Below are 27,531 nucleotides of genomic sequence, written 5' to 3' on the forward strand. Positions count from 1 at the left end.
TTCGCTCGTATAGCGAACACGGCTGACAACAGCGTGATGTGAAAGTAGCGACATATTTAGATACAACACAAAGATGCAAATACTTGTATTACACGGTTGAATTACGTAATAAATTTATTATCGAATCATTTCTTCTATTTTATATGGGTACATACATATTTTATGTGGGTACGTTTTGAATAGGGTACTTTCAGTAGTCAAAAATAAATTATGAAATTTAAATTTAATATAATTATATTAAATTGCCAGTATGCCAAGAAAACGTGTTCATTTTGCCAAAATATATTTTTTATGGCTTTTTATTAGGAAAATCAACATTTTGATGTACATTTTCAAACATAGTAGAATCAAACCTATTGGATACACTTAAAACAAAAAAGCCTTAGTCGGCTTTTACAGTACCCAAGTATTGATTCGATGTTTATATTATACTCTGCCAGAAGTTACAGTTACACTACTTAAAAATAATTGTTAACAATTTTTAGTGAAATTCTGAAGAGTGACAAAAAAGTTGCAAACACAATTGCCAAGTAATAAGATATACCTTTAACATTTGTACGTTAAAAAACAACAATAAACTTAGTCATAAATAAAATGCATAAGTTTTTAAAGCCACTGTAGTATGTTTTAATATTTGATAGAGACATAACGGGCCCTAGTAGGATATCCTGCTTCTAGAAGTCAGTTTAACTAAACTAGACAAGTGCCTCGGACTTGCTAATTTATATTTATTTCGATTTTTTTACATTTTTCATTTAATTTATTTATTATTATCCAAGGAATACAATGTAACGATGTATGTATCATATATAAATTAAATTAGTTAATATGACATAAAATATTCTTACTAGCATTATAAACGCGAAAGTATGAATGGATGTTTGTTACGCAATAGGCTATTTGACTGGTTTTTAAAATCAATTTTACATTATTTAGTAGAGGTTAAGGAACCCAGTAAAAGTTGTTTTTTTTTTTAATTCTAGTATATATTTGCTGAAAAATATCAATGTGGTCGGTGACGTCACTTGCCTGTATTGTAATCTGTGGCACATATAATCCACATACAGTAGGCAAACGAGGTCAACAAGCAAGTGACGTCATCATAAACGCGACCAATCAGGATCGTTTTGTGTCACGTGACAAACGTTTAAAAAAATGCATTTTTATCTATGAATTTTTGAATAAATTAATTATTATTTTCAACTTTTGTTAATAAGTAACCATTTTTAAACTCATAATATATACTGATTACAAATATTGACACTTTATTTTTCACATTGGCAAATAGTTTATTACCTTAGGAAAGGCTAAACGAATCTAAATTAAATTTGGTACACAGATAGATTATTGTTTGGAATAGCACATAGGGTTTTTATCCGTAACACCAGAACACGGCTCATACGGGTAATCCGCGGGCGGAAATTGTATTTTTATACAATGAATTCGGAATGATTTGCAAAATAAGAATATTGTGTAGTTATATCGTATATTTAAACGTCCGCGATCGAGTAGTGTGTACACCGGTTTTCATGGGTTTGCCACTCCGAGGTCCCGGGTTCGTTTCGCGGCCGAGTCGATGTAGAAAAAGTTCATTACTTTTCTATATTTTATTGGGTCTGGGTGTTTGTCCGAGGTCCAGGGTTCGTTTCCCGGCGTCGAGTCGATGTAGAAAAAGTTCATTAGTTTTCTATATTATCTTGGGTCTGCGTGTTTGTGGTACCGTCGTTACTTCTGATTTTCCATAACACAAGTGCTTTAGCTACTTACATTGGGATCAGAGTAATGTATGTGATGTTGTCCAATATTTATTATTATTATATAACATTTAATGAGACTTTGATACTTAATTGCCCATTTGGATCTACCCATCTAGGTTAAAATAACAGACGACTGCCTTAATTATACCATACATAATGTATTGTATACATTGTTTGGATTTGAAGCTTGAACGTCCTCGAACATGTCAGTTTACAAATTGCTTTGGACAGTGAATTTTGAATTTCCAATGCAGTGTGAAATACAAGAACATACAATTATATCTGGAACTAGTTATCGCCCGCAGCTTTGCTCGCGTTTCAGTTGTTAGTCGTCAGCTACTAAAACGCGTATAAAAGAGTTGCGTCCTTGGAGTTCAAGCTTCCCTCATACCAAAATTCAGTTCATTGGTTTGACCTTGAAAGAGCAACAGACAGACAGGGTTATTTTAGACTATATAGTGTTAGATATATATTTTTCTGTTTGAGAAATATCGCAATCAAAATTGTAACGATGAAATTATTACGCGTATTTTTTTATTTTCAAGTTGATTTTTTATTTATTTCTGGATAGCAGACGAACAAACGAGTAAGTGGTCATCTCCGTCTATATACATTGATACTGCAAGAGGTACGAGTCATTTATCACACTGTCTGTTTGCCATCAATCATTATGTGTCAGCCGAGATGGCCCAGTGGTTAGAACGCGTGCATCTCAACCGATGATTGCGGGTTCAAACCCAGGCAAGTACCACTGAATTTTCATGTACTTAATTTGTGTTAATAATTTATCCCTGCATGTATCTAATTTCAACGAAATTATGTCACATGTGTAACCAAACCGCATTATAGAAGCGTGGTGGAATATGCTCCAAACCTTCTCCTTAAAGGGAGAGAAGGCCAATGTCCAGCAGTGGGAAATTCACAGGCTGTTAATGTTATTATGTGCCTGTTGCATTGCTGAGTGGTATTCATATGTACTTGCACAGATCCAAGCCAGTGACCAACCGCTTTTCTTTACGTCGGCCATTCTCACCGAAGACCGAAGAGTCAGTGTAGGAAATAATAATTCGATGGGACGGCAATCAGAGGCGACCTCAGACTTCAAACGCAGGAACAACGTCTTTACGTACTTTGCAAGGCACTAAGAGAGCGTTCACTAAGTTGTTTTTTATATTATTAAAAAAAACACAGACAACTATAATGAAGAAAAAAAAAAAGGAAAAACAGCTATTTGAAGATATACAAGAAGTCCTTATACATTTCTCACTAATATGGTATTGTGGTACACTGTTATATTGGTTAAAATTAAAAAAATACTGTAATTTTAAATGAGACACGGTACTTCGTGTTACTTATTAACAACTAACTTTTTGGACCGATTCAGAATTTGAACCTTATGCAACTGGACCAACGGAGCTGTTAAAATAATATTGTCTATAACGAATGCAGTTAATTCGATGAAATAAGATTACCTATTTATTTAAATGACCATGTACGATATGTCTGCACTTATAGTCATATATTCGCTTCCAACCAGTAGCGGGCAGACTCTAATTCTCATAATTATGTTACGTGATACTTACCCACTGGCCGTCGGAAAAAACTGCTCACAACATGAATATATTATTATAATGAAACAATTTTCTAAGAAAATGTTTCAAAAATAAAAAATATTGACAAGCGACTTCAAAATTTTAACCTTTTTATTTTTTGTCTGGTAGTCAAACTTAAACACGACTAGCCAACTACAAAGTCATATTATAGTGCGTAAGTTTGAGCGCACACACAGATACACTCACATAATCCGATAGCCTCGATAGGTTCTATCAGTTTAACTTGGGATTTGAACGCAGGAACTCGGGATCTGCGGCCTTGTATCTATAGTCTATTGCAATGGAAGTAGGAAAAAAGATAAACAAACCTTAGATTTACGTATACGTATTTCATGCTATTTGCTAATCACTCAGCTATATTGTGTACTAAGAGCTTATGATTAATATATATTTATTTATAATACAACTATTACACTTAACTACTTATTTCCACTTTAATTTTACTTCCAAAATTCCGATAACAGTTTCGTCGGCGTTCAAAACGCCATTTTTTCGCAAATCCATAGTGAATATCATAGATTAATCAAGCTCTCGACCAATGATATCGTGTCAATTTGCTGTCAAATGTTGTTTATGTGGCTTTTTTCCTGTTATGGTTGGAATAGAGTATAGACCAATGAGTTAGTCACTACGTAAGATACATGCGGTATATGAGAACCTCCTTCTGTTTCTAAGTCGGTTATAAATAAATAAAGCGCAAGCAAATTATTACACCTCAATGAATTGAAACCTTTTTGCGTCTGATATTCACTCAAACAAAACATACTATGATAATATCTTTTATAGTAATATTATAAATGCGAAAGTAACTCTGTGTATGTCTGTCTGTCTTTGTCTATTGCTTCGTCACGGTCAAATCTTTAAATCGAATTTGGTAAAATTTAGAACGAAGCGAACTTGAATTACAAAGAAGGACATAGGGTACTTTTTATGCCTAGCACCTGACGATCAATCACTTAAACGGGAGCAAAGTCGCGGGTGCCAACTAGTAATTACTTAAGGCACAAGTTCTAATATAATAGCGCTGGAGAGTTGAAGGTTGATTTTTAATAACAAAGATTACTTAGACATTCCACCTTATTATTAAATCTATATTATGTAAATAACTATATCATAAACAGGTTTATTTTTTTTGTTTGTATGTACGGGGTACTTATGATAACATTATATTTTTTTTACAGATTGAAAATTATTTTATATTCGAGTGATTATTTAGGTTTAAAGAATTTATACTCAAAAAGACAGATTCACTTATATGAGAATAGTATGATATATGTAACAATAAAAATATTCTCCGTATAGGTACTTATTTAACGGAATAGAATATAATTAAATCGCTGTATATATTTTAATCGCTACAAAAGTGGGTATTCTCTAAAATATATTTTGAGATTTGAGACTGAAACCCGTTAACTGAGTTTACATTTTTTGTATAAGATGTTGTGGTAATGGTTTGTTGCCAACATGATAAAATTACGAGGTTACTTGGTGGCAGGGTTTTGTCGAGCCTGTCTAGGTAGGTACCGCCCAATCATCATATATTCTACCACCAAGCATCAATAAAAGAATAAAGTATGTTTTTTTTTCAAGCTTAATATATTTAAACAAAAAAAAAAATCGATATTTGAATAAGAGGATTATAAAATGAACACTGAGACACTGTATAGAAGTATACTGTCCATGAGTTCAAGTGCTAGGAATTCAAACTTACGTCTCTGAATTGCGCGATGCCCGCCTCGCCCAGCTCATACATTGATACGTAAGCCGCTTCTGGCTGCACGAACAGCTGGCAGAGCACCATCTCCTCGCTCCGGAACATGGTGCCCGCGGGATGTGGATCTAGAAAAACCGAAGAAGATTTTAAAGATAAAATACATCCTAAATTATTTATTACAGGAAAGAGCACAGGATAATACTTTATAAGTTTTCGTAACTAGAACTAAATAATTTATAAAAATCATTAATTTATAGATGATTTGCTCAGTACTTGTTTAATTGGAATTATATTGCTTGTTAATACGAAAAAAAATTTGTTACAATAGCATTGATGACTCGTTGGTTGTCTCAAACCCCGGGTCTTACTATTAATTGGCAGCGTTTATACCCATGGCTCGAAAAGGCGGGAAACTGTTGGTTGTGCATCTGAACTCTTCCGGTCTTGAAAGATTTGTCGTCCCATTGGATTATGAGATTTCATTTATACAGACATACTTGTGCACTAAATTGTTCCCTGTAATTGGCGAGCATATTTTGACGATGGCCGTTATCGGAAAATTAATCTTCAGATTTAATACTATTTTCGTATCTATTACATCACATGAAAAATAACAATACTATCAATCAATCAATCAATATTTTATATAGTATTAATAGAATGGAACGATTCGACGTTCTATAGACTAATTCAATGAACTGCATCTCTGTACACTAAGATGCAATCGAGGTCTCATGCTCGAAGACAAATGTGTTCTCTGAACCGACTGCCAATTTTCGTAATAAATGAAACGTTTGTAGAATGGGTCGAGTTTATAAATGCTACGTAGATTATTGTGATGTCGAACAACGACAACATGCTTGTAACACTTTACTGGCATATTCTCGTGTTTAAGTGCTCTGGAAATAGTTTTTTTGTTTAATTGATTCGATTTTTGTATATGAACATTTATTTGGATGGCTATTATTCATATAATCATGTAGTTTAAATAATTAAAATGCAAATTGGTACATATAGGAAGTTATATATTAAATTATAGTACAATAATTATATAAGGAAAGTTAAGAATGTTTTGAAGTGAATGAGTTTTTGATTTTAATATTTTATTAACATACAAATTTATCATAAGTGTGTGTGTGGTTGTTGTAAAACCGAATGAGGGTAAAATAAGTAGGTTTCGTCACATTCGTTTTCAATTCGTTAACAATTATTTAACTGTAAAATTAAAAAATATATCGAAAAAATCTGACTTCTAAAATTTCTATTAAGATTAATTTCAGTTATGCGACATTGACTATGATAATTATACATTTTATAGGATACACGTATCAAAATGGCGTATCAGCGTACGTCGGTTTTCAAGATTTCACGAGTGAGATAAGAAATGAAATCGCAATGCTGTTGCGACGTTATAAATTAATATGAATACCCTCTAAATATTTGATTTGATATCGTAGTTTTCTCGATATTTATTACAAGACACCAAAAAGCCAATTTCAATCTCTTATTCCACACTGACTAAAATTGTAGAACGTAAAATAAATAACAAAAATAACCCAATCACAATCAGATATCACGAAAAACATTATTACAAGATGGCGGAGAAAGCTAATAGTAATCGAAAATTGCTTCTCTAACAGGACCCAAATCTCCACGCAATATCTAAAAATCAGTCCTCGCGGTTCACATGCAAGTTGAAATGTATAAAACGACTTGACTGTATTGGAAGTTGATTAATAGACGAACCTGGCGCACTGAAAATGCAGATAAGTATCAATTTTCCCTCATAAATACACAAAATAAAATTATTTAAAGTACACAATAAGGCGTATCCTAAGCTGCGGTCTCATCCAAACAATCGTATAAGCTTGAGACAGACATTGTCAATAAGAGTAAAGTATCAGAGTAAAGTGTAACGTAGTGCAGAGTAAGTGTGTTTTACGCTTATCATATACTAGTTGTCGCTCGCGGCTTTGCTCGCGTTTTGGGGGGTTGGTTGTCACGTGTTAGGCAAAAAAGTAGCCTATGTCCTTCCTTGGTATTCAATGCTTCATACAAAATTTCATCAAAATTTCATCAAATTCGGTTCATTGGTTTGGCAATGAATGAGCGATAGACAGACAGACAGACAGACAGACAGAGTTACTTTTACATTTATAATATTATATATATATATAATTTAGTTATAATTTTTTTAACAAAAATACAAATAAAATCAAACCTCAAAGATACAATCATTTTTTTAATGCTTAGTATGGTGTGGGTAAATAACTCATATATTCGACCGAGGAATAGCAATATTTGTTATATTTGTGTTCCATTTTCAAGAAGATTAAGTCACTATAGAGACAAAGGCCATAACATCTTAGTTCTTTAAGTAGCGTTGGTAATGTAATGGGTTTTTATTTTTGTTTACTCTGTCAGTCTATGTGTGGTTGTGACCACCAACCAATATCTTCCTTTTTTTTAAATAAAACCACAATATTACGTCAAGTTTTGCTGACGTGAAAAATCGATAAATATTACATTTCGAAGTATACTATCACTATGTGACTTCGTCTAGCCTCGCAGTGATCATATTGAGTCGTTGAGTAATAATACATTGTAATGTCTTGTCTTTTCTTTATCCTACGAAATAAATTAGCTTTACAGAAATGTTTTGGCGCGAACGAGTGTCTACGCGCTCGTCGTTCCCAACATTCCTCTAACATCTGTTCCGGTTGGTTTCGGTATTAGTATTTAAAGGTAATTTATAAGTAGAACTGTTCTATTTATCACCGGCAAAGATCTAGTGTATATCATAAATGTCTACAATTTACAATTTAATAAACAATTGTGACTTTTAAAAACTATTTTTGGCAGAATTCATAGGACAAATGTCCGATCCGTGAGAGTATCTTTCCCTAGAGCTGCGTTGTCAGATGAACGATGTAAACTTAAAGTCGCAAAGAATTTACGATAAATATATTACTATGGTTTATTTGCCATACTAGCGAATCTATACTAATGTTATAATATGCGGCAGTAACCCTGTCTGTCTGTCTGTTACTAATTCAGGACCAAATAGCTGAAACGAACTTGATGAAATTTGAAAGGACATATACTACTTTTTTATGCCTTATACCTGTCGACCAAGAAAACTCTGTACTACGCTTTTAAGCATATTGTGCGCACGGATTGGTCATAGTTAATGTTTATATGGAGAAGCAGTTCAGGGAACTAAAATTAGTTCATAATACGTGTTAAAATTAATATATTAAATAAACAAAAATATTAATAGTTTACGTTTATGCAAATACACGTAATGTCAAATTTAAAAATAGAAACCCCTTTTTATCAATTTTTTTTAAATTTAATATTGCTTGCTGAGCCTTATATTGTTTTATCTTTCAGATGTATGTATCTATATATGTATATCTTTTTTTACCAATGAAATGTGGTCGAATTTCAATCTATCGGCGACAACTATAACAATAAAAACGATATCATTATGTCAATTCACAATAAAATGTAGGAATTTAATTGCAAATAATTAAAAAAATATATTTTTTTTAAAATCCACTACGTTGTTACAAGGTTATATCAACTGTTTATTATTGTAGTCTATCATTAGTCACCAGACCAATTGACATACATCAGAAACGTATTCTCAGAGGCCGAACATAGATGGCACATCTCTATAATAATTATTTATAAATATTTTAAGAATCGAGTTTATATTTTTATTAACTGGCTTAAAAAAGGAGGTTATCCTATGATAGGTTTTACTTTACCTAATAATTCCGTCATTTATAAACCTATTTGTTTATTGAACGAAGTTCTTATACGGCTTATAGCAGATTGAACTGGCTACCTCTCCACATTTTCTCTCTCTCTCTATTACATACTGTTTTATATTATTATAATTTATTATTTTATTAGCATTTATATATTCTCAAACAGTGTAAATTTATTCCATTAGGCCTGTCATTTAATACACATTATTTTCATGAAAAATACCACTAAAAAACCAAAATACTGACAATAGAATTTATATAATGATTATATTTCTTATGTCAGTGTAAAATAAATACTAAATATATATATAGTATTTATTTTTACTTTATTTTAGAAAGGTAGAGTATGTATCTATGAAGTGGCCACTGAATTTAATGTAGCATGGGCATTATAAAAAAACTACACGGGATCTAATATGTGTAATATGTACGTCTGTAGTTACACTGGTTTACTACCTATTCGAACCGTGACATATAACTACAAATTAAGGCTTGGTACTGCACCAAGTCTTGCGCTGGTCAGGTGATACATCCATAGAGAAGATAGCATCCGATAGCTGATTAGTTACGATTGGTTTGTGAAAACGATAACTCTATTTTGTAATGGAATAGGCCTTTGTCTTCCATCTCACCTGATGGAAAGTGGAGATGAAGACGAAGGTGGTACACGCCCAACTTGAACTGAATCAGATAAAGAAATAGCCGGAAACTTTAAGTAACCATTTGATTTCGGTATTTTCTTACAAAAAAAAACATAAGGGTATTATGCCACTAAATAAAGGAAGTTATTTTAATTATCAATCTCATGATTTTAGCAAAGTGTTTTCGTTACTTATCAAACTACAACAATCATGTTAACCTCTCGTTACAGTTCATCACTATCAATATTTTTGTTATTCTTTGGCAAATTAAAAATAATACGCATGTTTCTATATATAAAAAATGGTCTTGCTATCTCTAGAAATTCCTATCTCTCTCTCTCTCTAATTTTGAGTTGTCAGAAAATTGTCAGGGCACTAAGGGTAGGACTTGCACTATGACAACTTTATATCGAAGCAAATAATTATTTTATTATAAAAAAATAACCAAAAATAACACTCATTACATTTTTTTATTTTTTTAGCATTACCATTAGCACCCTGTAAATTATTCCACTGCGGGGCTAAAGGCCTCCTCTCCCTTTGAGGAGAAAGTTTGGAGCATATTCCACCACGCTGCTCCAATGCGGGTTGGCGGAATACACATATGGCAGAATTTCATTGAAATTAGACACATGCAGGTTTCCTTACGATGTTTTCCTTCACCGCCGAGCACGAGATGAATAATAAACACAAATTAAACACATGAAAATTCAGTGGTGCCTGCCTGGGTTTGAACTCGAAATCATCGGTTAAGATGCACGCGTTCTAACCACTGGGCCATCTCGGCTTTAAATATCATATTATATAACATCGGTAATGCCAGCAATGTATACATTATACAAAGTTTCTATTTAATAGGACGAACAGTGTTTTTATTTTTTCAAATATTTTTAACCCATTCTTTGTAATTTGAAGTTTAGCTTCATTACATACCATAAAATGTAATTTAAATGAATATTTTCGAAGATATTACAGATTTAAAACGCAGGGACATAGGGACATAGGTTTGTATTGACAAAAAAACCGGAACATTGTAAGACATTCTGTATGACACTAGTATCAGCCGTTCGAAGCCGGGGCGGGTCGCTATTTTTTTTCGTATTGTATTCTTTTTTTTTGTGCTGTAACTTTTGTTACCTTTGCAGATATCGCCTTTAAAAAAGTTACCACATTTTGTTTCTCTTTTTGTATGCGAACAAACGCAAGCACTTCTGAAAAGCTCTAAGACCATATCACATAATGTAAAAAATACATATGCAATGGAAACTGTAAAGATGCGTCTTGAACTAGAAATACTAGTATTACGGATTCAAAGTAGATTAAATAATTGTATATAAGTGAGCGATAAAGTGGTGCAGATTAAATGTTATAACAAGACTTGGCTATGTTCGACGATTAGCGATGCTTTGTAATTCCCAAGTCAGCGGCTTTTTCGCTTTTTGTGTATTCATGTATTTTTAATATCTGTTTTTAAATTATGAACTAGCTTAGTTAATGTTTTAATATTTAATATATTTTTATGGCCATGCTTTTAATGGTAACCTAGCAACCAACCTTGGTTTCCCGCTACAATTGGAAAATAAGTGTGAATTTATATGAATCAGTACCAAAAAGGTCATGTATGGAAATTAGTTAGGTAGTCACCTCTTTGAAAATTAGTCGGTTCGCGGCGCGCGTCTTCGATCGCGTATAAAGGGGAACAGTTGTTAGGTATCCTACGTCTATTTTCTGTACCCCTGGCAACGTGTATACAGAATTTCATGATCATCATGTTTTTCAAGTTTTCAATTTCAATTAATTTCAATGAAATCGTCAGTCGAGAAGACGTGAAATCGTAAAAAACAACAAAAAGTCATTTTCGCATTTATAAATTTAGTTAGGATATCGAAGCAAGTCTGAAATGTGCACTCAGCCTAATACCATAAAATATTATCGCTGTATCGGTAGTTGTCGGCATGCGGTCAGGGTTTTTGTAGTATTTGACCTTGAAACTTGAACTTTTGACAGGTTTTTTTATCGTTGGTCTATTCTCGCGTTTTCATTGAAAATTCCTTTCATTCCGAATACATTTTCGTCATTGTAAATGTGTTTTTTTAGTATCTCTTTTATTCTAGAACCATATTCATGATCAAAGGGCCTTTTTGTCTCTAGGGCGTTACCCTCTGGGTAAGTACATATTCTAAAGCGAATACTTTATACTGTAGCGTTCCGGTTGGAGTTTGAGTGAGCTGGTGTAACACCTTAGCTACCAAGGATGCTAATAATATTTTTGAAACGAAGTTCTTTAATGCGGCTTACAGTAGAGTAAACTGGCAGAGATCGTCACATATGGAAAAAGCTTTATGTGACCTTTCCTTCTCTTCATTCTGTCTCTTTCTGACCTATACGGTTTAATATAATATTATTTAAACTTTTTTTTATTATTGTTTTAATTCACATTTTAATAACAATTTTATTTCTTGTCTTGTTATTAAATATATCACCGTAAAATTGGAAATACAGTTAGATTATAATCTATCTCGCGCAATTGTAAGCTGTCGAAAGATTATGAACCGTAACATACTGCTTACAATTTATATTAATAATATATAGGAAGAGCAACTTTGTTCCAAGCAGGTCTCTCACGGCACCTATATTTATTTTTATAACTAACTAACTAGACCTTATGTTACACTGTAAGTTTAAAATTTAGGAACAGTTTACAGTCCGTATGGTTAATATTTTCAGTGTCAATGTGCATGGGCGGTCATGACCACTTACCATCAAGGGTATTTACTAGCTTATTTAAACAAGGCAATATTTATGCAAAAATGCTATTATTAAATATAGCGCTGATGTGATGTCATTCTAAACGTTTTTTTTTTTATTTGTCGTCTCCATTCCCCCGGGAGCTATTTGGGTTGATTATGTTTGAACTTTGAACCTTTTTTATCTTTCGTTTATCATGACCGAAACAGTCTTTCTATTTGTTTATAATTTAATGTACTACTTCGTTGATCTAGCGACTATATATAACGCCACAGATCTCGAGGTCCTGGGTTCGATTTCCAGGTTGGGATGTCGATAAATTCTTAGTTACCACCCGGAGTCGTCAAGTGTGTATGGTTCCGCATATGATTAAAATACTGTAATACATGAAAAAATAGAACGTGCGTCAATACGTATTATTATGATAGTTGGTCGGCTTGTTGAGAAGGGCGAATAGATTGTTTGGCGCGATTCTTATAGTATTTAATTTATGCCGCCTGGAAAACTATCTAAGTATTAGTTACTCTGCCGTCAAACATTTTGTACTGCTGTGCCCCGGTTTGAAGGGTAACTGAGTCACGAAAAATATAACATATTCAAAGTCTTAAGGCTTTTTCAATATAAAATTTAATTTAAAGTTACAATTGGATCAGAATGTGGACTCTAAGAAATGGACCAACAAGATAATCACTTGCCTAAAAAAAATAAAAAATTATATCCGTTGCAGTCTCAAGTCTCCGGAGTACGTCTCTTAGTATACTTTTATGAGAATCTTTAAATTATAAATTAGCCTAGAGCTATACATAATTATAATAATGAGCGTCTACCGACTCACACGTGTTTCAGTCACACGTAGAATGTGAAAAATTTTATTGCGTCCAATAATACCGGCGTAGTTCACGAGATTAAAATAGTTTTCTTAGGCTTATTTCTATAGAACGTTTTCGTATTTATAATACACTACTACTCGATAGGTAAGAACGCATGATAACCGTCCAAGTATGATTGTACTCGTGGTTAAATGTTGCGTATGAAATCAAAACCTATACAAATAACACATGTGTTTCATTTAAGACTCGAAGCAAAATAAATATACATATTATATCTGCATAGTGAAATTCCAAAATAACTGACTGACATACAAGACGATATTTTTCAGAGGAACACCTTATAACACTAAGAGTTTTTATATAAATTCAAGACCAAAGTGAGGGATAATAGTTTATATATATAATAGATATTTAACATTGCTGATGTTGATGAGGCTCCTGTCAATGAGTTAAAAACTGTTGTTAAGGTTTTTTGAAAATTAATAATAATCAAGCGGAAGACAGATGATAAAAATATTGACTCTTTGTGACGGTAGAATAAATGTATGCGCCCATAATTCGATGGAACGGCAAATCCGACACGAAGAGAAAGAGATCAGGCGCAAGAGAAACGGCTGTATTACTTACGTACTTCATGCGATTCGCTAATAACTCAACTATATTGTGCACTACTAAGAGTTTATGATTAATAAATCTTTATTTTAATACAACACTATTACATTTATATATAGCACTAATACCACTTATTTCCACTTTAATTTTACTTCCGAAATTTCGATAACAGTTTCGTCGACGTTCAAAACGTCATTGTTTCGCAAATCTGTAGTGAATATCATAGATTTTTTCTGTTATGTTTGGACTAGAGAACTTTCCGAGGCACGGGAGGGTACACACTTCCGACTTCCAGACTCCAGAGGCTTTAACTGTTGAACCCAGAACCTCGGACTTACATATAGCCACTAGACCAACGAGGAAGTCAAATAAACCGAAATCTATTACAAACATGACATAAACCATAAATACAATGTTTCCGGAATGAAGACGAGATTATTGGTTAAAATCTATGTCATAAGTGTGAAGAAATAAACGCTAAGGGGCTAAAAGGTACCTTTGTGGTGTGTGGTGGTACCTTGTGATACTGACTATGTCTTCAGTGGGCCATCTCGACTATCTTTTAAAGATTAACCTTAAAAATCGCGGACGCATTATATAGGTACCGTGATCAAAAGATTATAAAGTTTACAATAATAAATTTTAAATTAATGACAATTAGAGTTCAAAATACGTTTTACATCTGGGCAATCCAATTCAGTAATCTGGCAACACAGTACGATTCCCAGGCAGACTTGCATTGAGACGGCACTCGGCCATTTATATACCTGGACCACATCCAAAAAGTACTCGGGGATATCACAGATGATCCTATCGGTGTGACATTCTTTTATCAATCAGGTTATTACTGACGCATTCAATATGTACCGGTTTTAATATTGAACGATTATTAAAGTACGTATATGATTTAATAAACAGTCATATTTGAAATGAGAATCTAGGTATAAATAGGCACAGAGAAAACAGTTGAGTAACCTTTCTCTTCCGTTAACCGATTTTCTTTTTTCGGTTTCTGTTCTTATAAAGGAAAATAGAACCCTTGTAAGATCATCTGTCTGTCAAGGCCCTTTATCATAGGAACGCGTTGAAGTATAAAAAATGAAATTCTTACTAAATACTCAGTTCTGCGGTCCTTTGAAGGTGTGAAAAATCAAAATTGTAAGTCTACGCAATCGAAAGTTATGACTGTTTATGTCCATTTCCAATACATTCGCAAAGATAATCAAAACCACTACTCCCCATTGTCCTAGGACAAGTATAGAAGACCGTAAATTTGTTGTTACATCAGTGTGTCGGTACGGAACCCTCAGCGCGTAAGTCCTCTAGTTTAATTTTAGTCTCATCAATAAAAACGTCAAACAAATGTTTTTCTAGAAATTTCCTGCACTGGCCGAATATTAGCGATAAAAATTGTTCTATATGTTGATAGAATTCGTTTTCGATCTGGCAATATTAAAATTCTTGAACTAAATCTCTAATCTTCAATGTATTTGTTCTTGACGTTGATGGCGAAATCATTAATAAAATTTTCATAGAACATGAACTATATTTGTTGATTATGTTCTGTATGAATAAATTTAAAATTAGATTTCGATTGTAACAAATCGATTAGTGGATGTATTAAATGTCACTTATCAATAGCTTCATTTTTACTACGATGAAGTTGAAAGTTGAGTTTCGAGTTTATATCCTCGAGAATAAGTGTTATATTCCCACGAGTTTCGTCTGTTTGACCTTTAGAAACATGAGGGCATATAATAATTGTAGGTCAATAAAATCAAATCAAATCAACGGTTGTGCTTTTTTAACTGAAGTTTTTAATATTACGAAATATTCATTAAGTAAGAGACAGTATGTATTATTGTTTTCTTCCTGTCCTTTAGAGAAGATGGCTTAGAGATGAAAATTGGGTGGGTTGATTGCTAGGCAGAATTTCGTAACACTTGCAGGAAACATCCTCATCATACTTTCATCATTAAACAAGATATAAATCTCTATATCTCAACTTAAGCGCATTACCTGAATTTAAGCGGCAATATTGAGTTAAGATTAACGTGTTCTTTTTTTTTCTTTGTAAAAAAAGATTCGCGTGTTTCGACAACGGTGACACGTTTGAAATATTAGTTTCCGAATAAAGTGTTAAGTATAATTCCCTTTTCTACATATTGTATAAATGTATTGCTTTACCATCTAGTAAAACAGTACGATCAAGTAAACAGTTAAATAGCGACGATGATCGTACATTTAATAGATCCAACAATACATCAAGGAACACATACAGCCGTCCGAGGTTTAAACACAAACATGTGACTATTATTACAGGAAAGTTACGCTTATCAATTGTATGAAATGTGTAATATATAGGTAAGGTGAGATCTGTCACAAAAAGTAGGCTCTATACGAGCACAATTCTATTATCATTGAACGTTATTACAAGAAACTCAGGTATAAATTGTATAGATGTCTGATGATATTTAGCTTTAAATAATCAACGAGTACTAACCACTCTTACGCTCTATATCATATTTTTCGGATGACCAAACAAGCCGCAAGCCCGCCAAATAACAGTACACTGTATTGTTGTGTTCCGGTTAGAAGGATGATTGAGCCAGTGTAATCACAGGCACAAGGGACATCTAAGTTCCCAAGGTTTGTGGCGCATAGGTGATGTAAGGAATGGTTAATATTTCTTACAGAGCCTTTGTCTATGGGCGGTGGTGACCACTTACCATCAGGTGGCCCATATGCTCGTCCGCCAACCAATGCCATAAAAAAAAGCTGAAGCACGTAGAACATTACAGTGGAGCAACAAAAGCGAATACAAATATCCCCGTCGTGTGAAGCGACGTGTCATCTTATCAACGTAGGTAACGTTAATATTTTAAATGATTACCTGAGATCTATTTAACCTTTGATCGAGTTTTTCTAAGCAAGAGATTTCAATTTGTTAATTGGCAAAGTTATAGGTTCTTACACCAACATAACTTTTTTTCTTGTCATTTGTTAAGAGTTTTCATTATATTACATGAATACAGGTTATCGACTGAACATCAATCAGCATTGTCACTTTATTCAGCTTGCATCAAGTCTATTTTTGCTTGTATAAATATTTGGCCACTATGTCTATTGTTAATCTCGTTTCAGTAAAGCTATACTGTAAGAACAAATTCGTAACTCACCGCTGAAAACGATCGTCAAATGTCAGAAGTTATATACGATTATGTAATAATTTAATTCATTAATTACACATCAAAACAATGAATCATCGTAAGTCGAATGTCAACTTTTCACTTTTGAAACATAAAAACGAGTTCGAGAAGAATTTTAAATGCTATTTACGAATTCACCTGGTCAATTAAATTCGTATTAATGTTTTTGCATTGCAACTTTTTGTCTCAACGTGTTGAAAAAAAAAAAACAAATTACTACCAAGCCGTCTGGTATAAAAACTTTTCGAATTTCGAACGAAACTTGAGAGAATTTTTTGTTTGGATTCGGTAGTCAACTTGCATCTGAGGAAAGTGCACCATCACCATTTAACGTTTACAATACCGAAGGACTTGTAGGTGCGTTGCCGCTCTTAAGGTAAGTATAGTTTATTTTCTTAGTTCGCAAGTCATACGGTTAAATAATCGGTTCGATGAAAGTCCCGGCAACAGCATGTTTCACAGATTGGTTGTGAACAGGATAGATAAAGAAGGCAATCGACCATTGGATCATTGGTACCCACCAAACCACCGAAGTGACTGAACCACGAATGTAAACAAATTCTTACACTATCAATACCAGCTTCCACTGGATTTAAGATGTATTGTTATGAGTACCTGTAGTTACACTGGTTGTATCCTTCAAACTGGAACGTAGCTATAAAGCATTATTGTTTGACATCAAATAATTGGACTGACTGACGTGAACAATCTACGTCTTGTCCCTAGACTAAATTTTGTGCTTTGAATCATTATTGTATTGTATGTCATATTTAGACAAATAATCACCTATTTCGTCTTCTTCATATTGTAGTCAATGAGGCAGTTTTTTTTCAGAAATTGTATAATGGTAAACAAATAAACTGCCAAAAGCAATTAGCACATTTTTCTAATTATTTATTTTTCAATAATAATACTTATACTTTCAGGGTTTTCATTAATTGTACTTTAATTATCTTCATATTTACAAAATATAGATAAAGTGCGTCTATTTTCCCCTTTGATAGTAAACAAATATTTGTTTATGCCATTGTCTATGATAGCAATGAATATGTTAATAAGATTTGTTTAAACTACAATGTCTTCCGAATTCCGATAAAACACACACACATAGACACACGTATGTGTGTTTCTAGTCAAATGTCACAATGTTTATCCTCTAACTATCATAAATAAATATGTATACTTATCAATATACATATTTTTTATCTAGCAAAATTTGATTTTCGTTTTTTTTTTTGTTTAAATATCTTCAAAGGGAAAGCGTGGCTTTTTCTCTTCTCGCTTAATTTAACATCGTGGATAAGATCGTTAAGATTTAAATCTTTGATTGAAAATCTTCCACACGGAATACGCAAAGCTTCCTCCTCAAAAGAAGACGAGGCCTTGGCCCAGTACATCGACTTGCTGTTTTTTTAACGGATTCAACTGTTTACTGAATAATTTATTATCGAATTTAAATAAATGTAATAATTGTTTCTTTATCAGACAGTGTGTGTTTACCGAAAGTCGTAAGCTTGTAAATTTCCCAGAGAAACAAAATAGTATGCGACTCTGAAATTCTGACTCGCACTTGACCGGTTTTTTTTTTTATTCTCGAATGTTAACCTGGTTTTTCTTCGAATGTCTTGATTGGCTCTTACTGAGTTTTGTAGCAATGCATGCGAAGCTTGATTGGTTTAAATTGACTAAAGCTTAATATTTCATGTCACGCAAGTATTTATTTTGAGGAATTTACAGTAATGATTACCGAAATGCAACAATCGTATCAATAGTATTAATATATTTAATTATAGTCCAAGTTTTAAAATTAGCTTAAGTTTTATTTGCTCATTTCAAATCGTGCAAAAGGAATGTCCGTAATTAACCTAATAATCATTAATTAGAGTTTGCTCGAGCTCGTAGTTACTTTATTATAATCGCAGATAATAGGTCCATTCGTTTTATATATATCAGCGTTGGCGTAGCTACAAATACAACTATATGTGTTTATTTATAAGTAATAAAAACTTTTTAATACAGGAAACTCTTTGCTTGTTATCGTTCGATTCGATATGACAAAAAATTATTTATTGCTCGATTATAGTACATAAGAAAGTCTTTATCGCTTTCATTGCCGTATAATAACTGTTTAATTTCGTAAAATAACCCTCACTGTACAAACTTGGAATTTATACGTGACTTTATGACGTCTCTTTATGATTGTGAAACATCGATAACTTTTCGTGTCATTTAATATTTTATCGTTCGAATTTCAAAAATATTTCTTTTACGTAAACGATTTAATCGAAAAATTATGTTAAAATACAACAATTTTACTTACCGTTTTATTTAAAACAAGGGATTATAGGTAGTTTTTTTACACTGTGTCCACTTTGAAATTGTTTGCTAATTCGTTGCACAGAACGGGAGAACACAATTTTTATATATCACTTGTGACCTACGCGCTGACTTCGCGGCGACTGGCGTTTGTCAGTTCCAAGCAATTAATAAATGTTGCCAGTTACCGGGAACAAAGGCTCCCTGTTTTTTTTTTAAGTCATATATTTACTTTTATTAACACCGAATTGTTAAGAATGAACAAAATAGATTAATTTCCATTATTTTATTAATTGTTATTTGTAAAATATTATAAGAGATAAAAATACATGAGTTATTTAATTTGGTCGAATTTTAAGTAAATACTTTAAATTCGTAACTCTGTATATTAATTAAATAAAGAAAATAATTTCAATAAAAATGTTCATCTCAAATAAAGTCACAGTTATAAATAGCTATAAATTGCACATACAAGTCCGCTGTCGTTACAGTAATGTACGATTAGAAAATGAAATGTTAAATGACTCTATTAGTTACGTATAAGTGTAACTAACTCGATTATGATACGTATTGAGTCGTGAAATATAAGGATGAAGTAAAGCGTACGTATAATTCCTTTAAATCAACATTATTATTTTAAGTTACAAGTTTTAAGTTCATGAACAAACTAAAACGCGGGAACATTTTTAATCTTGTATCATTTCAATACCTAAGTTTACTTTTTGTAAATGTTTGTTAATTAAATTTGACGTATGGTAATAATTATTATATTTAATGGTTTATATTTTATATTAATGACGGTAGGTCTCTGTGCAGGTCCTTTAAGATGCGTACCGCCTACCCATTAGTTCTTTTACCTCCATGCAATAATACTTATTGTTAGTTTGTAGTGTTCCGGTTTGAATGATGAATGAGTCAGTATAATTGTCGGCACATGGGACATGATACTTTAGATACAATGGTTAGCAGAACATTGACAGTTTAAGAATTAGTAATAATTAGTTAATTAATAAATAGAATAGAATAAGAATTATTTTAGTAACTTGATGACGACAACCACTCTGTGTAACCAGCTTTTGCCGGTGGTTTTTTCGAACCGATACGACTTGGGAACCTTCAAGAAAAGAGCGTACTCCTTCCTAAACGTACGCCGGCAACGCACCTGCAAGCTCTCGGTGTTGCAGATGTCCATGGGTGGTGGTAGTCACTTCCATCAGGTGAGCCTCATACTCGTTTGCCACCTATAACTTTAAAAAAATAATAAACAAAAAAATAGGGCTTTCTGCAAGCCCGTACATCTGGCTAGGTAGGTACGTGGCTAGGACTATGTACGTACCACTCACTCATCAAATATTCAACCGCCAAACAACAGTACTCAGTATTGTTGTGTTCCGGTTTGAAGGGCGAGTGAGCCAGGGTAACTACAGGCACGAGGAACATAACATCTTAGTTCCCAAGGTTTATAGTACATTGGCGATGTGAGAAATGGTTAATATTTCTTACAGCACCATTTTCTATGGACGGTGGTGACCACTTACCATCAGGTGGCTCATATTCTCATCAGCCAAAACCTTAAAAAAGGTGATCAGTTTGCCAAACATCAATTGTATCTCTGTGTTCGAGTTGTAAGGGGCATATTGAAGATGTGTTATGTAATCACTAATCATAGAATCTCACACGTGTGTCTCACTAGTTCATACTTCGCTTGACTGGCTTCCATTTTATGGATCTGCGCGTCGATCCTGTACGCGTTGTTGCGTGAAAGAAATACAATCCAACAAACAGACTTAGAGTTATAATTGAAACAACTGAATTTCTTGACCTTACTCTTGATGCCAAATTACAGTGGCTCCCCCATATAAACGGATTGGCGGGTAGACTGAGTTCTGCGGCATTTGCGGTCAAAAAAATTAGATTATTTACCGATGTTGATACGGCTCGCCTAGTTTATTTCAGTTACTTTCACAGTATAATGTCGTACGGTATTATGCTTTGGGGTAACGCAGCCGCTATCCATACTATATTTGTGCTGCAGAAGAGGGCTATTCGCGCAATCTATAACCTGGGAGCCAAGGAATCTTTGAGGTATAAATTTAAAGAAATTAAGATATTGACTGTTGCTTCTCAATATATATTCTGTAATGTTTTGTATGTACGGAAAAATATTAATGTTTTTATGAGAAAATGTGATTCTCATAACGTTGGTACAAGGAACAAACACAATCTTGTTACTCCTGTTACTCGACTGCATAGAGTCAGTAACTCTTTTGTGGGGCAATGTATACGCTTCTACAACAGGATCCTAGAAAGCGTTCAAAATGCTTCTGTTGCGAAATTTAAAAAAATTGTTAAGGAACGCTTGTGTGCGAAAGGTTACTATACAATTAGTGAGTTTATGTTTGATAGCACACCTTGGGAATGAAACGATCGCCTCCTGGCTGTTTCTACTCATATATAATTATGTATATAATTAATTTGACGTAAAAAAAAAGTCCCGCTGAGTTTCTTTCGCCGGTTCTTCTCAGGTCAAGGTGTTTTCTTTTTCCGAACCGGTGGTAGTGTTTAACATGACATAAGAAAGTGTAATACTTCTATATTGAATAAAGGAATTTGAGTTTGAGTTTGAGTTTGAGTTTAATAATTAGCAATCTGATATATTTGAACTAGATATCATTCGTGGATTCGTCTGTGCAGGAGTGTCATAGATTTGAGGTACAAACGTAGCCTTTGTCTATTCTTGGGGTATAAGTATGCTTCATACAAAATTTCAACAAATTCGATTCAGTGGTCTGGCCAAAAGCGTAACAGACTTACTTCTGCATTTATAATATTAGGTACAATATTAACTAATCGTTTTGAATAAATGATATAAGTTTCTGGACTAAACTTCAATGTAAAAATAATATTCAGTGAGAATATAAGACTCGCGGAATAAGATGAGTGAGCCCGAGTGACTACACGCACAAAGAACATAACGTCTTAGTTCTCAAGGTTGGTAGAGTATCGAGGATGGTAAAGCCTATTCCAATGGAAGTAGGAAAAAAGATAAACAAACCTTAGATTTACGTATTTCATGCGATTTGCAAATAACTCAGCTTCATTGTGCACTACTAAGAGTTTGTGATTAATATATATTTATTTATAATACAACACTATTACACAACTACTTATTTTCACTTTAATTTTACTTCCAAAATTCCGATAATTCGCCGACGTTCAAAGCGCAATTTTCTCTAAAATCCATAGTGAATCATCATCCTCCTGCCAATATCCCAATTTTACTTGGGTTTGGCGCAGCATGTCTTCTTCTTCCATACTTCTGTGTCGGACGTCATCTCACAGGTAGCATTCTTTCTAACTATATCGTCTTTCGCACAATCCATCCATCAAATCCATAGTGAATATCATAGATTAATCAAGCTCTCAACCAATGACATCGCGTCGATTTGCAGTGAACTGTTGTTTATTTGGATTTTTTCTTGTTATGGTTGGAATAGAATATATATTTCTTAAAGTGAGAGCGTCTAAGGGATTAAGACGGATCCTTGGGAACTAAGTCTTTTGTGCGCGTAGTCACACGGGATCACTCGTCTTATTGTCAGTGTAAAAACGTCTATTATACTTGGTAGTAACTGTAATCGCCAGCTGCGTAGCGAAGCTAATTCAATAAGAAAGTCTTGTTAATTCTAAATTGGAACTACTAAATAATGTAAAAGTTTGATTTTGTTTGCTTCACAAGTAGGCTTAGTTTTAATTTAAAGTACCAGATGTTTTGTATCCATTAATTAATTAACCTCTGATAGATATTTCGGCTGAACCGTTATTGAATAAACACTAATAAATTTCTATATAATTATATCCAAGTATTTCCTTAAACATATTACTTGTGTTCGTGTTTTAGGTATTAGTTTATAAGATTTATATATATGTAAACGTTTTTAAGCTAACTGTTTGATAGTTTGAATTTTGTTCTCAAAGTCAATAGAGTAAATTCGTTCATTATTGTATATAATGACTATATGGCCTACCATAAGGTTGGCCATTAATTCATAAGTAAATTGGGACGCCTTACCATTGGGTAAGGGGTCCCAATTGACACTAATAGATGTATAAACCACTTCTAGAAACTGTCAGCTAGACATTTTACGTTTATATTAAAAATGCCAATTAAATAGATTGTTTTTTATTTTAACTTATGATGGACAGGCTAGTGATCAAATAGGATATACGATAATTACTGGTTGGTCATTCAATTATGTTTATACAGGCAATCTAAGAATCATAAGGCGTTTTACACTGACAATAAGTTTTCGACTATGGGATCTGACATATTTGGTATCAGTCATTGCACAGTTTTCTTGACACAGAATACAATAATACAAAAATAATATCAACGAGGTTCTTTAAGTTCTTCTAGAGTAAACTTGCAGATATCTACAATATATTGCTAAAATCTGTGCGCGTTCTTTTTTCATTGTCAACTTTATTTTAAGAGTTAATAAAATCTCTTAAAACCATGTCAGAGTTCTTAATGGAAATTGATGTACGTTATTATCAAAATACGTCTTAATTATAAATAAAATATTGGACAACATCTCATACATTACTCTGATCCCAATGTAAGTAGCTAAAGCACTTGCGTTATTGAAAATCAGAAGTAACGACGGTACCACAAACACCAAGACCCGAGACAACGTAGAAAACTAATGAACTTTTTCTGCATCGATTCGACCGGGAATCGATAGGCACCCATGAAAACCGGTGTACACACTACTCGACCACGGAGGTCGTCGAATCTTAATTACATCCCGATAGTGATTATCTGTTTATATTGCAGAATTATAACGCTGATTCGTGTGCAATGTTAATGTTTGAGTGGATGGAAACACAAAGCGTCAATTCTACTCTCAAATTGTCAATTGCAGTCGAATCGAAAGAGCTGTTTTCCCATTCAATTAACACAAAGTCAGATGCGGTTCTGTCAAAGTCAGATCGGAATATAATCTGGATCGTATTGGTCCTTAGTGACGATTAAACTGAGGTTAATTTTTGTTAGGAATAGTCGAAGTTATATATTTGTAGAATTGGCCTTAAGACTAGCACATAGTCTTACCTATATTAAAAAAGATTGTTATATTCGGATGTTGTTTTGCTGTGGGTTTTTTTTCTGAGTATTATACATCGGGTATTAATGCTAGGGCATTAAAATTGTCGGAGCATATTAAATAGGATGCCATCAATTAAATATGATTTAGTGAGGAGTAAAAAGTTCATCAATATTCAATACAATCCAATGGAAAAGTATGGATACGTAAATTACATTTCTCAAAAAAAAAACCCATTTGTTTTCTTCAACTAGGTACCTACTGCTTACAAATAAAAATATCTTTTGTTTTCTCAAGTATTATAATTTCATTTCACTGATGTACATACTATTGTTGTTCCTTGTAATAAAAGGAACACAAGATTTGCGTTACATATTATTTATTAATATCATATAACCGAGATACAAAGCTTAGAAGCATGATATGTTATATTAGAAATGAAAAAATATTTTTCAGACAAAGCAGTGTAGAACGAGCGTGCTGTATGACGGGGTCATTGGTCGCGACCTTTAGCCATTGCCGCACCGGGTGTACTCTCATTATTGTATTTATAAACTAGCACTAATCACACGATTTTTTAAATATTTATAATATGCTTGTTATAATGTCATTGGTTCTGCAAGAAAACTTTGAAACTAATGTGTTATGTGCCTTGTGTCTGTGATTAAAATACCTTACTCACAGTCAAACCAGAACACAAACATACTAAGTATTGCTGTTTTGCGGTAGAACGTGATAATGAGAATGTTAAACTTTTTCTAATGTCTAGGCTCACTATCATTGATTTTATTTTACAATTATTGAATGTAGTGAATGTTAAATTACATATGTACTGAGTGTTCAAGCTATTATGGAGCGATTGTCACTCGGCTATCTACATGATAATGGTAAAATTTTCAACGTCTAAGATTGCGCGTAAGTGTGTGGTTCTTACGTGTGGCGTTGTAGATTGCAAAGCTGTAGATTTGTGGTATTTTGGCAAGCTAATTCAAATCCGTGCGCAGAAGTTACGGATTAAGGTGATTTTTGAAGCTCAGGAGTGTAACTCCCATCCTTATTTTGGGCGGCCAGTGAAAATTTATTTCAAAAAGAAAGAAATATATGGGATCGTAAAAATATGGATTTAAATCGTATTGAATGTCTCAGATAACCCAATTACGTAAACATTTTGGAAGTAATGGTTATTTTTACAATAGTGAATAATCCTGACAGCAATGGGAATAACTCTGCACGGGCTATCTTCGTCTAATCCAGTTAACATCGGCCCCTATGGTTGTACTGATTTCCTTTCTTTCCGAACAATTTTAATAAAACGAGGGAGCGGGGTAGGATCTTGTTAAAATGGTATTTCATATATGGGTCGGGTCAACTATACCAATTACGTTTACTATTAGCATTTAGCTTTAAGGCCTTTTTAATCTAATGATATGAAGAAGTTTTTATAATAATAATAAAAATTCTTTAAATCGTGTATTTTTTGTGATCTATCACGACTTTTAAATGCAGTTTTCCTTATAAAATATTAAGCTTTGCCCTAGTGTTCTAAATTCAAATTACTGTCATATTATAGTTACGATAAACCCTTAGTAAAATCAATTAGGGTTTTTCCCGTTATTTTTGAGCATGAATTATGTTGAAACAAAATTATATGTTGTCGTTCTTAATTTTATTACGATTTGAAATAAAGATGACGATGTTCCCTGATTCCGTTTACTTCAACCATGCGCAGAAGATATAAGTGCTCAAACATTTCAGCAAACACCGGTACACTCTCTATGCCCTCAGTCTGATAAACTGATGAAACGTCAACCAGTAGGACGGATAAACTGCATGTGCCATCTGTGTTTTTTAAGACACTGGAAAGTTAACACGCCCAACTTCAAAAGTACAGACTGCGTTTGAATATCGAATATTTTTTACTGAACCGACTTGGGGTTTGTTCTCAAGTTCTTAAATTGTTCAACCTTACAAATTAGCAACGAGGTAGACTAAAAAAAAAAACTACGTACCAAGTATTTCTAGTTGTGGAGCATACGTTTCTAACATAATTTCCTTCCCGTTACTGCTCTGTTCCCCCTTCATCTTGATACACTAGGAGGCAACCGTTGTAAAATATCAAAGTATTGCAATTATGTTAATATTAAAGAATGGTTTAATTCTATAGAGAACTGGAATGGTAATGAACAATTAATTGATTAAATTATTTTCAATTAACATCTTTCGAAAACATTTGCGATAAGATAATGAAGTGCCACTTGGATATGTCTCAAGGTACTCAATGGTGTATGTTCTGATTGAAAGTTTGATTAAAATCAAAGGTGTTGCTTTTAATGTAAAACAAAATCGAGGCCTTCGCGAAGATTTGCCGATATTTTCGTAAATGGTATTTTTTTTCATACATCGGTAACGTTTCTTACAATGCTTAGATATGGCAGCACTCATGGCAATCCGATATTTGATCCACAACCAATTATTCTTGACATTTTATTTTTAAACAGCAAACTATAAAATATTAAAAAAACGTCTTAGCCTTTACGGCCAACCCCGACCTATTCGTCACAACCAACGGCATGTCACCTGCTTTGATCTAAAAGGTCAGGGCTTCATTGCCAAAAAGAGATGCGTTCAACTACGAATAATCCGACAAATGACACTTATTATGTGAACAACGCCCCAGTTCTAGTAACAAATTGACAGTTTATCGCCATCGAATTAAATGTAACCGTTGACGTTCAGTCAAGTACGTGTTATAAAACACAATAAACATAGACATAGTGGAAGTAACATTTACAAGATGCGGCATTATCCCTAAAACAGCGATCTCTTCCAGACAATCATGAATTACAGAACAAAAAAAGAAAGGTAAGTGGTAATAATTTAAAATCTTTGTAAACTAATTGTAATTTTAAAGTTATTGTAAACTTTTGAATAAATTGACATACAGATACACATGCTATGTGTTTATAATAACAATTTATATATCAAATTAAAAATGAAATTCTCATTCTCTTCATCCAATTATACGACGACCCGAAGGAGTTCAAACGCAGGACCAACGACTTCCCGGTTCTTTTCGAGACCACTGAGCTTTCGAGAATTTCTTATTTAATAGTGACTAGACCATCGACACATCACCGCGTATAATCACAGCAGCACCCGTCTTGTTTACGCTACTAGATTTATCGAACAAAATCGAATGGCCCGTGTTAA

General features: G+C 33.2%; 1 protein-coding gene across 2 annotated transcripts in view; it reads right to left on the reverse strand.

Moving 5' to 3' along the window:
- LOC125065117 (V-type proton ATPase 116 kDa subunit a 1-like) overlaps positions 1-26,484 on the reverse strand; it is a 41,635-nt gene extending 15,151 nt beyond the window's left edge. The window contains exons 1-2 of one of the 2 annotated variants that reach the window (XM_047672557.1): positions 26,331-26,484; positions 5,082-5,209 (exon numbers count right to left, since the gene is read on the reverse strand). In XM_047672557.1, coding sequence (XP_047528513.1) covers positions 5,082-5,209; positions 26,331-26,403 — 201 coding nt within the window. In that variant the 5' untranslated portion in view covers positions 26,404-26,484. Of the gene's footprint in view, positions 1-5,081; positions 5,210-19,220; positions 19,362-26,330 lie in introns of those variants that run through there. The other variant, XM_047672558.1, reaches the window with a different exon arrangement.
- Positions 26,485-27,531: the final 1,047 nt, after the last annotated feature.

This window comes from Vanessa atalanta, chromosome 7 (assembly GCF_905147765.1).
Source record: "Vanessa atalanta chromosome 7, ilVanAtal1.2, whole genome shotgun sequence".
Taxonomy (NCBI): Eukaryota; Metazoa; Arthropoda; class Insecta; order Lepidoptera; family Nymphalidae; genus Vanessa; species Vanessa atalanta.